At 47.7% G+C, this 16,407-nt stretch overlaps 1 protein-coding gene across 3 annotated transcripts in view; it reads right to left on the minus strand.

The window, feature by feature from the left end:
• Window positions 1-16,407, minus strand: part of SLC4A4 (solute carrier family 4 member 4) — a 163,053-nt gene that overhangs the window by 8,602 nt on the left and 138,044 nt on the right. For all 3 annotated transcript variants that reach the window (XM_059826954.1, XM_059826955.1, XM_059826956.1), the window contains 6 exons: window positions 15,316-15,429; window positions 14,807-14,968; window positions 9,753-9,931; window positions 8,324-8,396; window positions 4,153-4,221; window positions 2,307-2,480 (listed from right to left, as the gene is read on the minus strand). In XM_059826954.1, the coding sequence (XP_059682937.1) occupies window positions 2,307-2,480; window positions 4,153-4,221; window positions 8,324-8,396; window positions 9,753-9,931; window positions 14,807-14,968; window positions 15,316-15,429 (771 nt within the window). The remainder of the gene's footprint in view (window positions 1-2,306; window positions 2,481-4,152; window positions 4,222-8,323; window positions 8,397-9,752; window positions 9,932-14,806; window positions 14,969-15,315; window positions 15,430-16,407) is intronic.

The following is a 16,407-nucleotide window of genomic DNA, read 5'->3' on the forward strand; positions in this document are numbered from 1 at the left end:
GCTTCACATCAGAATGAACAGGAGCAATGTACAGAAAAAAGTATGTAATCACTTAATACTCCTGTAGAGACAGAGGTCATCTTTAACATCCAACTGACAGGCATCAGGCAAAATAATAGAGACAAAAAAATGAGTATTTTCATTTATTTTTGGTTTCAGCCTACATATGCAGGTTCACAGGGGCAGCCTGAGTAATTGTCGTTACTTTTTTCTCACCACTTCCCCAGACCTAAAAACTCTTTAGAAATTAGACAAGGGGCAAACTGTGCCATCTGAGTTTGCAGAATAAAGTTTACTAGGATTGTGGCTGCATGAAACTGGAGGAAAAGCTTTTTCTGTGCAAGACTGCAACCAAAGGCACTGGGCAAAAAAGAAGGGACAAGTCTGAAATAGGTGTTTACATCGACACCGGGTCTAACACCACCACCAGATGCCTACCAAGATCACATGTACGCTTTACCAAAGGGTACACGATAGACTGAAAGCTCGACTTGGCCACTCAAAGATATAACCCATTCCTGACAACTGAAGACTGCCTTTAAGATGAAGGGTTTGTTCTGAGTAATGATGGTCAACGGTACAACCAATTTCTAGGAAAGGATCTCAAGCTTTGACTTGTGTAACGTAAGACGTGATTATAGAAGTGAGAAATTACTCAGGGGGTGGAAAGATGCCATGTAGACACCCGTGATTATCCCCATATGAATTATTTCTGTATTAAAAGTGCTTTTCCTTCAAATAAACAGAGGGTTGGCTATTGACCGGATCTTCACTAATTGTAAGATTATAGTCTTTTTGTTCACGAGTACAAGTAATTGAGGTGTTGTCATCAGATCCGGCTACATCTAAGCCGTGACTGTAGATTCACTGAGTTTGCACTGTTGTAACAAACTTCAGGAGACTGGGGGTTCACTCAGATTCTCTCTGTTATGGGCGAAGAGAAGGAGTGTCCAGACCTCAGATACATCGTTCAACAGCAGTACCACACAGCCATGAAAATGCAATGGAATGGCCTGTCAGTGGGAACTGCTGATTTTTAACACCTTTATAATCGAGCATATGTCCCAGCAAGAACATTTGGAGGATTTTTTTACTCGCACCGTCCTTTCTCTTCTCATTTCACCACCATCAGAGAACAAACACTTGTCCTTGTTCTGTTTTCTGCTTTCCCTCCTTCTCTCCCTTACGTCAGCACTGCAGTTCATAACTGCACCCACAACCGAAATTTTACTTGTCCGTAAACCTGAAACTAGGTGACGTTGGGCCCAGATTTCTTAAGGGACTTTCATAAAGCTCTAACTTTGCAGCAGTCTGACCCATCTCCAAGCCAGAGACCAGACTCGGCAGAACCTCTGTGCGTGCAGCTATGGTCCCACTGGATCCACACTCGATCCATTCGGCCCTACGGCTGCCTTCCTCCCAACTGTTCCAGCCGAGCTCCAGGTCAGGAACAGAGGTGGAGGAGGACCTACTCCGTGCTCCCTCGTTCAGGATCCATGGTCACAGGTTTTAATGCCTGAGGCAAAGCGTACATATAAACTCCCCTCAACACTCGTTTGTTTTATGTTTGGTCTAAGTGCCTAATTGTGTCTATAGCTCTAGTAATAATCCAAAAGCACAGAAAGCTCTTTCACTATTCCCCTTCCTTGATGTAGAAATACTCGATCAGATTGACTGCACAATGTATGTTTAAGAAACAGTTCTCCTGCGTGACGAACATTTTATCTCTCAACACCCAAAATAAGTTTTAACATGACTCTGGTATGTATTATTAGAAAGAGGACATGCATCCTACAAACTTACATATCATCCTCCAGTGCGAACCACATGAATCAACATTATTGTCTTTTTACTCAAGTTCAAGGAAAAAGATATTGGGTTTTTTGCTCTTGATTTAGCTAATCCACTTGGCATACCCCTTAGCAGTGAGTCTCATTCTTGGTTTTGTCAATTTGAGCTATTTAAAAGCAAGGGAGACATTTTCTGTATAGTAATTAGCGTGGACTGAAAAAGGAAAACTATGCACCTCTCATTCATTCATGCAGCTGAAGGAGAAAACACGGCAAGTCTAACCGTAGCAGCCAGGAACGGTCAAAACTAACTACACCTTTCTAGAAAAAAATTAACTTTCCAGGCTCGGTTTCCTCCAGAGGATTTATGTCAAGGCGGCCGTGGCAACATCGGCAGAGCCTCGGGCTAGGGATTTGACAGGGAGAGGTTGGATTTGCCTGTTCATGGGAGGGCATGACCGTGCGCGGAAGGCGCAGGCTGCGAAAGGGAGGGATGCGAAGGAGAACGTCACCTACCATGACAGGGAATATGATAGCAGCCACGGTCGACTTGAGGATCCAGAGGAGGGCCAGGCACACCACCTGCAGGAAGGTGAAGAGATGGACCCTGCGCAGCGGGACGTGGCGCAGGTAGATGAAGTCAGGCTGGTGTTTTAGAGGCATCAAGAGCAGCTTCAGACGATCCATGAACTGGAAAGGAAGAGAAACGGACATTTAAATGAAACCCAGGGTACACAAAAAAGAGATACAAAAGCAGTATTCCACTGTGAAGTGGGACCTTGAACCAACCTGCTTTCCTTCCAGGAAAGAAACCCAGCAGAAAACCCAGCACAGCTCCTCTACCCTGACTGACTCGTGCCTAACGCAGGGTGGGCTAAATACGTTAACCCAGTTGTCTCAAGCGAAGGTCCTAGGTCTACGCTAGATTTGGCAACTAAACAGAGACGCAGGAGCGAAGCATCTCTCAAAGCAAGGCCTTGAGGTGCCTTTATTTTAAGGAGCAGGACCCCATGTGCTCTGGTGATCAGTGTCTAAACCAAGGACCGAAGGTGTCGGTGGAAATTGCTCCGCTGGCTTCAAAAGAATGGGCCTGATCTGCTGCGGCTGCGGACACGGGGGATCTTCTCTTGAGGGGAGCACTTCATTACCCACAAACCAGAGAAAACGAGATGAATGCCCGAACTACGGTGAGCATCAAACTCTGGGTCACTTCTGCCACCCTCCCCTGCCCCGCTCCTGCCAAGGGAAGACATTCAGCGTTTAAAAACAACGCTCTTTTTTCCCAAATAAATCAGGAGCAGAGGTCAACAGAGGTGAGGGCAGACATCATGTTACCAGAGAACAGAAAGGCACCTAACCGAAGAGCGAGGAAGACGGGCAGCTTTTCCGGCAGCGTCCCTTGACCCGTGCTGGACCGGATGGACTTGGAGTTAAACCAAAATCGGGATTTCTCATCGACTGAAAAACATCCTTGATCAGGGGGAAACAAGCTGCCCAGTTCCCTGACCACCTGGGCCGGGCAGCAGGGGAAATCCCCTCCAGGAGAACCAACCCCGGGGCGAACATTACAATCCCCTCGTTGTCCCCTGCCCGAACGCGGGCTTGCTGCCCGCTGCTGAGACCAGATTGATCTCACACCAGTGAATGAAAGCCGGGGCCGTTTTAAAGAATACCCAAGGAAATTCTCATGGTGCTCACAGAACAGGCAGTCTTTTCCCGTTAGAGCACAACCGAGCGCTATAAAGAAAGGCCACAATTAATAGGGTGCCAGAAAGCAACAAAACCACTTCCAGCTTCCTAGGGCCAATTACAGACACTGCGCTGTGAAAAAGGCTCCTTACGTAATATTTCCTCAACGACAAAGAACGGGGCTTGGCTTCCCCTCCCCGGCAAACAGCGATGTTCCCGCTCGTTAACGTTGCAGAATAACCCCGCCGCCATAAATCATCTTCCCTTGTTTTCCTTCGGTCTGCGACAGACACCCTGGCAGAGGACCCGAACCATCCCGGGAGCGAGCCCGCGGCCTCTGCAAGCGTACGCTGTCCTCAGCATCGCTGAGCTGGGGGGGAAGACGGACCCGGGGTCTTCACAAAGCACCCCTCATCGCTTACAGGGCCCAGACTGGGCTGCTCTCCCGCTGAGCAGATCGCTCCCCGTTGGTCTCCATCTCGGGAGAACCAGCCTGCGGCAACGTCTGTAAGCAGTTGCTCCCCTCCCTGGGTTTCTTGGGAAGGAAGAGGAGGCGGTGAAGGAGCAGGGGAAGGCTGGAGGGTTGTGAAAGAAACCCCACGCTGGTTAATGATCGCCGTCTTCTGGAGAAGACCCGGCGGGAGGTCTGCTCGTAGTCGTTGGAGGGACTCACCTGCACGCCATTGAGGGAAGCGACACCCATGTAGAGGAAGACGCCGTAGAGCACAGGCATGGGAATGAACTGCATGGGGAAGAGCAGGAGAAACTGAGTCAACAACCCCCCCCATACACAGCGCACCGTTAACACGTGGGGGGACATAATTCCTACCCTGCGATCAACTCAAATTGCACCTGTGAGTGGACAATGCGGAGTAATAAAGCGAGCAATCCTTCTGCTGTCTTTTGAGAGCCGCGAGAATTTTTGTGCAATCACTGGAGGGCTGAGGAGCAGGACAGGGGCCGAAGGAGCCCTGGGCTTTCCCACTTCGCGGGGACTTGGACGTCTCTCCAAGAACCAAAGGGAACAAAGCCAGCCAGTGCCAGTCAGCAAATTAAAGAAGAGGCGGAGTACACGTGTTCCAGTAAGCTTCAAGCTGCTTTTCACCTCTTGGTTTCTGGTGAGCGTAGAAGCAGAAGGTAGAGAAAAAGAAAAGGCAGCATGATCGTGGGGTATGTCCGGCTCAGTAAGCCGTGGAAATCCATCCCGAAAGGCTCCTCTTCTCTCGAGTCCCACCTCAGCGATGATAGTCATGCCAACCAAATCCCTGACCGCTCCATCTTTCACTCACAGTAATCCATAACTATTCACAAATAGAGGACCGTCAGTTACGTTTTTCACTGCCAGAAACTGTCCTTTCAAACACCAATTTCTGCTCCCTCAAGCGCTAAGCGCTGCCCATTCCTCCATCACCGGTCGTGCCAACTGGGACATCTTCCTTTGGAAGTGAGGAAGGCGCACGGTAACAACATACACGCTCCCCAGAACGAGTATCTGTCCCTCCGACCTGAAGCACAAAGCTTTCTTCAACAGCAAAAGCCACGGCGAAGCTGCCAAGAGGGGGAAGCGCTCCTCGGCCCCACAGTAAAACCGTGCATGGCCAGCGTGGCATGATGTGAATGGGAATACCTGCGCACAAACCACACGCAGGAGCCGAATAACGGCCTTTGTGTTATTGATTTGAACCCAAGAAGGATGGAGAGAGCTCTGCCGCTGTTGCCAAAGGAAAGCCTTCGTGCAGTGACGGGCGGCCGCCACTGAACGGCAGCCGCAGCACAGCCAAGGCTCCCACTCGACCCGTGGCCGCCGCTGCTGCTGTAGGAACGTTTGTCTTCCAACCCGTGCACGTAACTCATTAAAGAGGCAAATAACATGGCAGTTATTCAGTGTTTTACCGTATTCCCCACCCCAGTATTCATGGTTTACTAGGTCAGAAACATAGTGCCATGCACATATCCCTGGAAGCCTTGATCCCGAATGCGTGCGTTTGGGGCACATGAGCACCAAAGTCACCAGGCCACGTGCCATCCGAGACCAAAGCTTCCCTGCCTACATCCTTCCCTTCCCACCCGTGTGTCTCCTCCCCTATCATCTCCTGCGAGCTTTGTGACTGCTAATTCATCCTTCTGTTGGACTTATTTGCTTCCTTGAGTGAGCTGCGTGGATATTTCACTTTAGAAGCCAAATGTTTTTTCCGCAGCCTGGGTTCAACGGTCTGCCGTCACCGTGCGCTGTCGCGGGGAGGGGCGGGGAGCCAGCGTGCGGGTCACATCGCTGTGGGTGTCCAAGGGATTCAAAGCCCTCACTGGATCTGAGGGATTAGATGAGACAGGATAATATCTCCTCCGGCAATTTGGGTAGGAGGCTTTCAGAGTTTAGCTTTCTAACTCATTTACGCCGCTCTCTCTCCCTCCCCTTCTATTTCTTTCTGTTTTTCAAAAAAAAAAAGACAAATGTCCAAATATTATTTCACCATTCCACGATAATTAATCCTGTAAATCATCCCTAGGCGAAACTTCAGTCCATTACCCTGCAGAGTAGCAAGAGGCGCTTTCATTTTGGAAGACTTTCTTTTGGCAAAGTATTTACTAACTACGGGGTTGCTGGCTTAGGCACTCCGAGCAAACCTGCTGCTGGCCAACAGAATTAAAAATGTATTTATAGGAAAGTGCCTGTCATTCTCCTAGCAGGGCCGAGGATGTTTCTGTGGAGATCTGCCATAACTGAGCAGAAACGTCAGTGGCGTTCAAAACCAGCACAAACACCGCAAAACCCACAAGAAACAAAGATGAGATTATTCTGTGGATTGCCTGATTTATTAAATTTGGGATCGTTAGTGTTCAATTTGCCGCTGGCATGAGAAGACTTAAATGTTCTGCAATGCATTTAGCAAAGCGGTTCTCTCGAGCAGGAGACCCTGCACTGGAGTTTGTTAAAGGTCCTGAAACGCTGCCAGGTACTTCTCGCTGGCACGTGGGTGAGGAGCGTGCCGATTTATCCTCAGGCGTCCTCCCATGAGGATCTTCCCCATGCGTGTTCTTAGGGGAAGCACAGACAAGTAATTGATGAATGAAGCAATAACAGGGGAAATAATAGACCCCAGTGGAATAGAGGAAGAGAGATCTTGCAGGGAAAGGTCACATCAACCAACAAACAGAATTATTACAATCAGGCATTAAATTAAGGGCATGGAAAGGCCTGTTTGTGCAGAGGAGGAAACTGTTACCAAGACACAAAAATTTGCTAGTTGTGAAAACAACCTTAGAAATCAAGAATAGGAACACGCTGACTTTGTGAAGCCACTTTCTCCACTTTATATACAGGCAGCTTCACCATGCTCTGCCCACCTCCTCCCCTTCAGGCTCACACCTAACCGTGCCTCACAGCCCCCGCGGCTTCCAACCTCCTCACGACCGAAAACTCATTTGCCTCCTCCAGAAATGCTTCTCCAGACACCCGTCTGCTCCGTCACGGAGTTACGGTGCACAGTGCCGCTGTTTCAGTATGTACGTTACTATTTTGACATCTTCTGCTCGTACCATCGGTCTACGGATCCTCGGAGATGGACTTCTGCAGCTGACATCTCCTGTTGCACAGTGAGCCTGCACTTGTCGCCACTTAAATCATCGTCCCCGGAGAAGGCAGTATCCTCCACAAGACGCGGATAAGCAGGTTTTCCAGTTTTGTTCTACGACCAGATGATCCACTAAGGATGCCTTTCTCTGTGGCTATGTGCCAACGAATTTCAGGTCTTGGAAAATAGCTACCCACCCTAGATTCAACAGTGCATCAGTGGCACGTCTGTCCAGAGCCTTGGCTAAACTCACAAAAAAAAAAAATTCAGGAGATCAAGAAATCACATTTAATTGCACTGCTTCCTCCAGAAACACATTTTTCATACTGCTGAGCTGGGCATCGCTCCTGAGCGACAGGGGATGTGCTATTTTAGGAGGATCCAGCCTAAAAGAGTGAAAATTTGATTGTTGTGCTGGCTTTTTTAAAAAAAGGCCAGCGAGCTGCAGGAGCCTCGCACTGCTGAGGCGGGTGCCTTGGCAGCTGCCGTAGGGAGGGTACAGCTCCGCTACGGCAGTGGCAATGCCCCCCTGGACCCACGGACTGACACCATCAGCTGTAGGCTCTGCTCATTGCCACCAGTTCTGCACGTTCTCTCTCACCACAAAAACCTCCTCTCAGTCGGCCGTGCACAGCCTCGGGGTAAGCACCAAATGAAGATTTTCTTCAGGTATGTGTGTTAAGATGTGCACGCGCTTAAATAAATGCAAACGTACTTTTAAAACTACACATCCATCTGCTAACCTATGTCTTCCACACAGCAACTCTCCTGCATTGCCAACCATCCTTCCATCATGCCACCAGTGGGCTCTCACACAGAATCACTAAGGTTGGAAAAGACCTGTAAGATCATCAAGTCCAACGGTGAACCCAACACCACCATGCCCACATTGCTTTATCCGCCATGTATCGCCCATAAAACACAGACACAGCATAAGCATAAGAATGCAAAATAAAAGGAAACTTAACTTTATGCAAACATGGAAGAAAAATCTTAAAATGGAGAAAACCAAAATCTCAGCCCCCAAGACCACCAGCCCTGAACTCTGTCACTACTACTATCTAGCACACAACAACGATGTTATTTTTTCCTCCCAAAAGGTTTGTATTTAAGCTTCCAGAAAACTGTAAAACCGCATCAGTAATTCTCACTAATCTCTTCTTCCACACTTCAGTGATGAGCTTTTTTACTTGCATAAAAATAGCCTGGCAGCTGCTGTGGCCCTACTTTGGCTGTGTGCGCAGAAGGAAGCAGAAAAGGCGATGTCCTTACCTTTAGGATGGGAGCCATAAAGACAGACACACCAGTCAGAATGAAAACAATGACTCCAGTGACTCTCTGCTCCCTGAAACAAAATCACTGGGTGAGCAGACGGCTTCAGCTTTCACTCCGGTTTCATACCCTCTCAAAGTCCTCGAAACCAACATAAAGCCTGACAAGGTGTTTTTGCAGCCACACTTCCAAAGCAGACTGGCGGTTACAAGCCAACAGCATCAGGCAGGTATCTTGATGCTGAGCGAGCCTCGGACACCTTTTTTCCAACACCACATCGGTTTCTGTACGCTGCCTTAGCCCCGTTGTTTGTGGATCAACAGAGTACTGCTACTGAGTAAGGACGAGTGTGTTTACATGTTAAACATTAGAAACAGTTAACGAGCAATCCAAATTCTCTGCACGGCAGTATTTATAGCATGCAAATAGGTTAATAAATCATTAGCTCTCCACTCTTAGATTAGTAGCATAGCTTGAGTCCCGATCATAGTACTCCAGCAGCTGGATAAACGCTCCAGGCCTTTGCGGGGTGCTGAACATGTGCCTTCATCGGCACCCACAGCCGCTCCCTACGTCCAAAAATACTTTCGCCAGCCATATTTCAGAGTACTGGAAGTTAGGCCATTAAATTTCTATTCAGTTGCCTGAACAAGTGACCTGATTTCCAGAAGTGCTCCTGTTGAAAGCACTTCAGACCACTTAATTAAGACAAGCAAATACAGAAAAAAATTGCTTGATTAAGTACAGCTGATTGCTCTAAGCACGACAGGTTTACATTTATTACCATTACGTTTGCTAATGAATGCCTGCCTACCTTCCATGGATACAGAAACCTGCAGTAAATTTATCTCCTTTCTCAGACACTGGAAAACTGCATCTGATCTGGCCGAATAAACTTTTGAGGAGTTACACGGGGATTTGTCCCAGGAATTGCTGCTAAATCTCACAGCCGGGTTTGGAAATAGGAAGAAAGCAGCACGAAATTCCTCATGACCACTTCAGTGTCCCATGGGCACCAGAGCTGGTTCTGTCGAGCTTTGTGTATTTTGGGGTGACGGCAACGTGCGTGGCCACAGCAGACTGAGAAATGGTCGAAGCTCCAGTCAAAGCTTCCTCCCCTTCCTCCCTCTGCTCCCACACGTTTGCACAGGCTTTCCCCCGTCTACAGGCACGCACGTAGTACAAGTTTTCTTCCTTTTCAAGAAAGAGTATCTGCAAAAGGGCTATGCCAGAGAAACTTCTAATTGGATATATCCTCTGCGGACAAAAAAAGCTGTAAGGAAGCACAGCTGATCTGAAGATTTACAGTAAATCTAAGAGCTATTCCCCCTGAACCTCTGCACGTCTCCTGCTCGAAGCAAGACCATCTATAGTACAAACTGATCTTTGCAGGCAAACAAGGCAATTAACCATTTCTGGTTTGACATACCTCACTCCCAAAAACTTGGGCTGTTCTCCAGGGGCTGAAGTTTCCGTCTCCATCTTCAAGCTGTCAATATGAGCAATGGAGATCACGGTAGCAGCAACATACCAGGGCAGACCCATAAAGGAGCATATGATCATCAGAATGGCCACCCAGAACAAATCCAGGTGATATCCAGCACCTTTCTGTGAAGGGAGACAGACAACCTTCAGCTTAATTATCCTAAATACCTACGGAAGGGCCAGGGCTCCGGCCCGGGGGCAGAGGCACACCAAACAAGCCGCATTTCCTTCTACAGCATCTTTTGGCCAACAGAAATTGTCATAAGAAATAGCAGAGCAGGACACGTTGCTCCTTAACGGATGAATTACCTGCCTCCGCAGGGAAAACAGGTAAGCGTTACACTTCTGGCAAGCTCTGAAACCAACAGCAGGCAGTAAGCACAGGAGAGCAGCAGACTTGCAAGCAGTCTGGCAAAAGATCAAGCGCCTTGTGTACACTATACAGTGCTTGGAGGCTGAGCTGGGTCAAGCCAAGCCCTGGGACCAGTCTAAAAGCTCTTTACAGAGGCACTTGACACAGCAGGCCACGAGTTAAAGACAACCAAGAGCCCCACCTTCACCAAAAATTACCCGGTGAGATACACATCGCATCTTGTAAACAGTATAAGCAAGGTGTCAATATATAGCTCTCTGTATTTTTAACATATACACACACACACACACACATCCACCTTGGTTATAACAAGTTTATAGTGTTCTGAAGGAGCTCTGCATCGCCTCTTAAAAAACAAAAATGAAATCCCATTATAAAGTGCTATTTTTACAATGATACGTTCCCATTTTTTTTAATGGGGTAACACGGTGACAAGAAATCCAGTGCCCAGCACCATCCCACCCCCCCGGGGCTCCCCGCGGTGCGCGTGTGCGCAAAAACACGATGGCCCATTTTCACAGCACGAGACAGTTACGGCAACAAGAGAGCTCGGAGGGGGCGAGCGGATGGAAAGTCGTCTGCAAAGCAGGAGAGCGGCTTGCGATGGTGTGAGCCATTTGTCCCACCGCTCTGCTACGAGCACACAGGACTTCTTTTGACGTGGCGGGAGGCAGAGATCGGTACCTTCGTGCGCCAAGTCGTCTCACGTCTGTGTACGTGACAGCTTGGATGTGCACAGAGCTTTAAACACCCAAACCACCCTTTAAAACCAGCCCAAAGCCTCATTTCAGTTTTAAGCAGCTGTTGTAAAATACGTCTCAGGGTAATGACTTAACGAAGTCTACCTGAAAGCAAACTTACAGAAACATGGTGCCTGCCTAGAGGTAACACTGGCCATTTGCTGTCTCAGAGCGAGATCTCAACTCCTGCATGTAGGACAGGAAACAACTGCGGGATCTCACAGCCGTGACTTCACAACTGATCGTGCTGATGGTGCCTGGTGCTGGAGGCACCTTCCTCAACACCCAGCCCCAGGCGCTCGGGGAAAGCAACAAGAGCAGCTGATGGGCTCATACCCTACTGAACAGAGAAAGCTGCCCTCATTCTTTACTCCTTTTTAAAGACCTCTGATCTTCTATTTTTTAAATCCTTTAATGAACCGACACAGGAAATCCACCAGTCACAAGTTCCAAGAGAAGAAGTGAAGAAACAAAAGAGCCACCAAAGAACAGGATCTTCATACAAACACTAGACAAACCTCTAAGGTTTGCTATTTTAAAGATTAACCTTTTTTTATTCCTGTCCAATTTGATTTTATTGGAAAGAACAAATGATCCGGACCTACTTGGTGACCCGGGAGGGAAAGCAACCCAGCTCGTCTTGAATAGTCCTCGTTGTTTTCCTCAAATGTGCGCTGCTTACCTTGGCTGGCCAGCAGCACCGGGACGGGCCCTCGGTGACACCCTGCCAACGCTTTAGCAAGGCACTAGCAGAAAAAAACCCATCCTTCTTTTGGCCTACGGTACATTTTGTGTATGGAGGTGTTTTTTGGTGCAGAGTAGCAGGATTGGACTCGAGAACCCCCAATTAAACAAAAGCATGTGCTCACAACCGTAACAAAGGAAGCAGGAAACGAATTTTTTATATAAAACAGTACTTTGCTGGAGTGTTTATACTTTGTTACTAAAAACGTACAGCCAGTGCTGATCGCAGAACCACATTCAGTGCCTATAAGCTGAAGAGATGAGGGGCCTCTTCTTCGTGGGGGAAGAACAGCAAATACATTCTTCCAGTCATTAAGAAAACGGTCTGTCTGCTTAGTTAGGTGCAGGAAACAGACCTAAAACCGAGACCGTGTCAATGATTAGCCTCCCCATGAGGAAGATGCGGGCACAACATTGAATATATCTGCCCAGACACAGATGGCAAAAAGCAAAGTTGTGAGGGCTTTTTTTTTTTTAAACCAGCCCCGTAAGACCATCAGCCAGCACTCGTCACTGCGCACGACAAACCCTTCCTGTTCCCCCTGACTCTGACTTTCTCCTCCAGGTCGGGCTCAGGACGGTCTTCAATCACGCGTCGGTTGTCTAATGTCCGCAGTGACCATATGAATTGGAACATCCTCCTCCTCTTCAAGGAAAAGCTCCACTCACATTTCCAACAGCTCTCAATATAGCTGATGAAGCAGGTATCTAAATAATGACCCAGCACTACCCACATTTTGAGGAAGTCTTTACTCTCACAGGTTAGACCACTTGAAACATGTCCCATTAGCAGGAAGGGAGAGTCTTCTTTTACAGGAATTTAATATTTTTCAATAGAACTGACCGTGCAGGGAAAGGAAAAACCCTACAGGCATGAAAAACTGCATAGCGCCGGTCTGGAAAGTTTATTTTAAAAACATTACTACATCCTAGGCTGTTATATGTCAGCAGATATAAAGCTCTTCTTTAAATAACATCCAACTGTGGCTATGCCCTTGGTATGTACCAAATCTCTTCAGCTTATTGCTTGTATTTTGTAGCGCTGTACAGCCAACGCAGCTGTCACACTCGGGCCATCTCTGGCCATACCCACCACAGGTGGGGTCCGGCGATCGCCCCGGCGCCTCAAAACCTCCTTCGGAGCAGCTGACAGCCACACCGACGTGCCGTGCCCACTCAGGGATGGCCGCGACACAAAGAGACCTTGTTCTGCCAATGGCTGGGAACATCCGCCAGCTATCGTCTTACATGATAAACACAGTAATAGGGGCTTGTCAGATCCAGAGAAACTTTGCCCGTTGTGATAAGGTGAAAGAGATTTTGGCTTGGATGCAATAACGCCGTGCTGTGCAAATTAAAATCAGGTCCCGGCTCAGGTTAAAGCAGAGCTCCTGAGAGGGGGGACCCTTCCAAGCTCACAGCCTCTCCCCACCGCAAGCCTGAGCTCCCAAAAATGGGCACTCCGTGCAGATCCGTGCGTGACCTGGTGGACCCACGCTGGTCACCCTCCTTTTCCTTTCCATGCTGATGCATCGGATTCATAAAGTATCGCCTTATAGTCTACGACAGAAGTGCGGGAAGAAAGCTCAGCACAATCACAAAGCAACTTTCTCTCCTTAAAAACAGCAGCAGATGATAGGGAATAAGCCCGCGTCTTTGAGGGAGGAAGGTGGTAAGGGGAAAATTAGACGTTAAGAGTCATTTGATGCTAGAGGAGAGGTCTGAGTTAGCTGGACTTGAGTCTGGGACTAGTTTCTCTAGAGAATTAGAGTCTGTGAAGTGAACGGCCATTTGGAAGCACCAGCACTACTAAAACCCAGCAGTTTTTCACAGCAGCTGTAAGGCAGCGAGCGATCAGACCCTTCTGCTGGCCCCAGTCATCTTCCTGAATGCCTTGTCGAAAAAAATGCCAGAAAGAAAGTCTGCCAAGCATCCTCACTGGAAAGCATCCTATCCTTCCGAGGTGTTCCTTAACATCAGACCTACGAACTTTTTTAAAGGAATGAACAGTTTTGGTAGCATGTATAACCATATGGGCTGGGCATAGCGGACAGCATGCGCTTACCCTACACAAGCAAACATTGGCAATGACAGACAGCAACCAGTTTCTGACTGCGTTTAATTTAATGATTTCTTATCTCCTGCTGGAAAAGCGGAGCACGCCAGATGGCCGCGTAAAGCGGACAAGCGTGTAAGTTTATGTTTGTGGACAGACATGCACCCTCCTTCCTTTTCTAATTCTTCAAATGGTGGAGTCTTGCAGAATTACCAAGGCAAACGACACCTTTGGGGTCAGGGCTAGTAGATTCTGAAATGAACTTCATCCAGCCCTCTACTAAGGCAGACAGTACTACTACCGCGAACAGAATTGCAGGGGCAGCAAGGTGATGAAGGCAGCTAGATGTTGTTCACATCAGTGTTCTCTACAAGACAAGCTTTGACTAGCCTATACCTAGAAGTTTCCTTTGCCATTCTCCAATGTTTCCAACTGGAGAGTGAAGCTCTTGCAAGGAAAGATCAAAATATCGTTAAGATTTTAAGAAACTTTTTGGGTTTATGTTGATGTGACAAGGGGCTTTTAACAAAACTTCTGCCTCTCAAAGGAGGGCTGCCCTAATTTCTTCCGGCTCTAGCCACGTCTTTGCCAGATGAGCAGTGGGTAGGATGCGATGGGTCTAAGTCCTTTCCTTCCCCTCGAAGTGAAAGGGTAGCTGGCTGTTTTTGTGAAATCTGACTAGTCCTGGCATGGGACCTGTTTGCGAAGGAAAAGGGAGGAGCAATCCCTAATCCCAAAGCTCCTAATGTGGGAACGCTCCAGGCCGCACGATGATGAAGCCAATCAAAATTAGTAAGTGCTTACTGAACGAGACATTGCGAGTTGGACCTGCACAGGGTTCTTGCTTTAGGAGGAAAGCAAATGCTGCTGCTTGCACAACGCTCAACGATTTTCAACTGAATCAGCAGTTTTCCTGGCAAAAACTCTACGCTAGTCAACAAAATAAATATTGTTGTTAAGCACCAGCAATGACGTTTCTGAGGTGGCATGTCCGTTCAACACTGCCACGGGCCCTCCTCCATCTCTAGCACAGAAAAAGCACCGGGCAGCTCCCTGCACACACACAAGACACAAAGCACACCCACCTTGAGCTTGTGCTCCTTCCTGTTGACGATGACGGCTGTGATTTGCTGGTCCATGAAGATGAGGATAGTCACCAGCAGTGCAGGGATGGCTGCTGCCAGGTACACCCACCACGGGTTCCCTCCAAAAGGTGGGATAAACCAACCCCTCGCGGGACTGGTTGGCTTTTAAGGGCAAAGGAAAGCTTGCATTAGAGCCACTATACAGCAGTGATGACATCCTAAATACACTTGTACTTCCAGCAGCGGGGTTACAGGGAGACACTTGAGGTTTACAACAATTTCATCCTTCCCGTTAATGGCAACAAAAGGTTCGAAGTAGGGAGGCAGGATTTAGGAGACAAATCAGCCAACCAAAATGATGCTAATAAAAAGGATATCATCTGAGTAAAACGGTCCTTTCCAGATAGCTGACTACCCTCCTGTTTTGAGGGCAAGTCATTTTATACAGGGCAGGTGGGTGGGAAAGGGAACCTCTTCAAAGGCCACCAAACAAGCTGACAACGACATACCTTGAATTCACTTGGCACAATTAGTTTTGGTGTGTCCACACCTACCAGGGCATCTATTCCACAGAAAATCAAAATGGACAAGATAATGGCAAAGTCGCTGATCAGCTTCCGGGCCTGAAACAGAAGTTGATACCGTAACAGTAGTTAGCACCGTGAAACACCCTATCACCCACACTTTAGTTTCTATGGGATACTCCAGGCTTGCGTTTGGTGGCAATATAAGCTCATCATTATTTCTTTCGTAGAAACAAAGATGTGCATCGTCATGTCTGGTGCCGTTTGCCTAAACGTGCCTTGGTACTTTGTCGCTTTGTCGGAAGCCAAACAATTCAGCCTAAACGGAAGTATGAAAACAAGCCTAAAGGAAAAAGAAAACTGCTTTTGTAAGAAACTCCCACATGAATTCTTCAAGGCAGTCGCACCGATGTTACGTTCGATGGCAGCCAACAACCACTGGTATGGAGACCTAGTTCCTCTGCAGCAGTGTCTGAAGAGACTTTTAGGATCAGCTTCCAATATTAACAGACATTGAACATTTACAAATAAACCTAAAAGACTAGTGACTTTTTTAGACATATAAAATAATGTCTCCTTCTGTTTGCCTTCTGATCTCTGATTCTTTAGGGTCCACATTTTCATGTTTTTCTATGCAGGGCCAGAGACTGCTTTTTTGACACGAGTCGAGCTTCTCGTATTACCGCAGGATTCCTAAGCTATGTGGCTTTAACGACAAATACTGTGTTATCCCAAGACTATATTCTTTTAATATGACTGATTTTGCAACGCAGATTTTAAAAAAAAAAAAGGGAAAGGGAAGAAATGGTATTTTACACCAGACAAAGGAAACAGTCACAAGCTTCCCTTTAGAAGCCGGGAAGACCCAAACTTCCACGACAGACGAGGTGTTCTGTATGACTGGCAGAGATTACAACGTTTTCTGTTCGAGTAATAAATCAGCCTAAACGGACAGGAAATAAACTAGGCTTCCCAGCTAAATCCTCAACATGCCCTAAGACCGCAACTCTACTGAAGTCACTGGAATACGACAACTTCAAGCTGCCACTGGTCAGACCCCGGAATTTAACCGGGCAG

This window comes from Gavia stellata, chromosome 19 (assembly GCF_030936135.1).
Source record: "Gavia stellata isolate bGavSte3 chromosome 19, bGavSte3.hap2, whole genome shotgun sequence".
Classification (NCBI taxonomy): domain Eukaryota; kingdom Metazoa; phylum Chordata; class Aves; order Gaviiformes; family Gaviidae; genus Gavia; species Gavia stellata.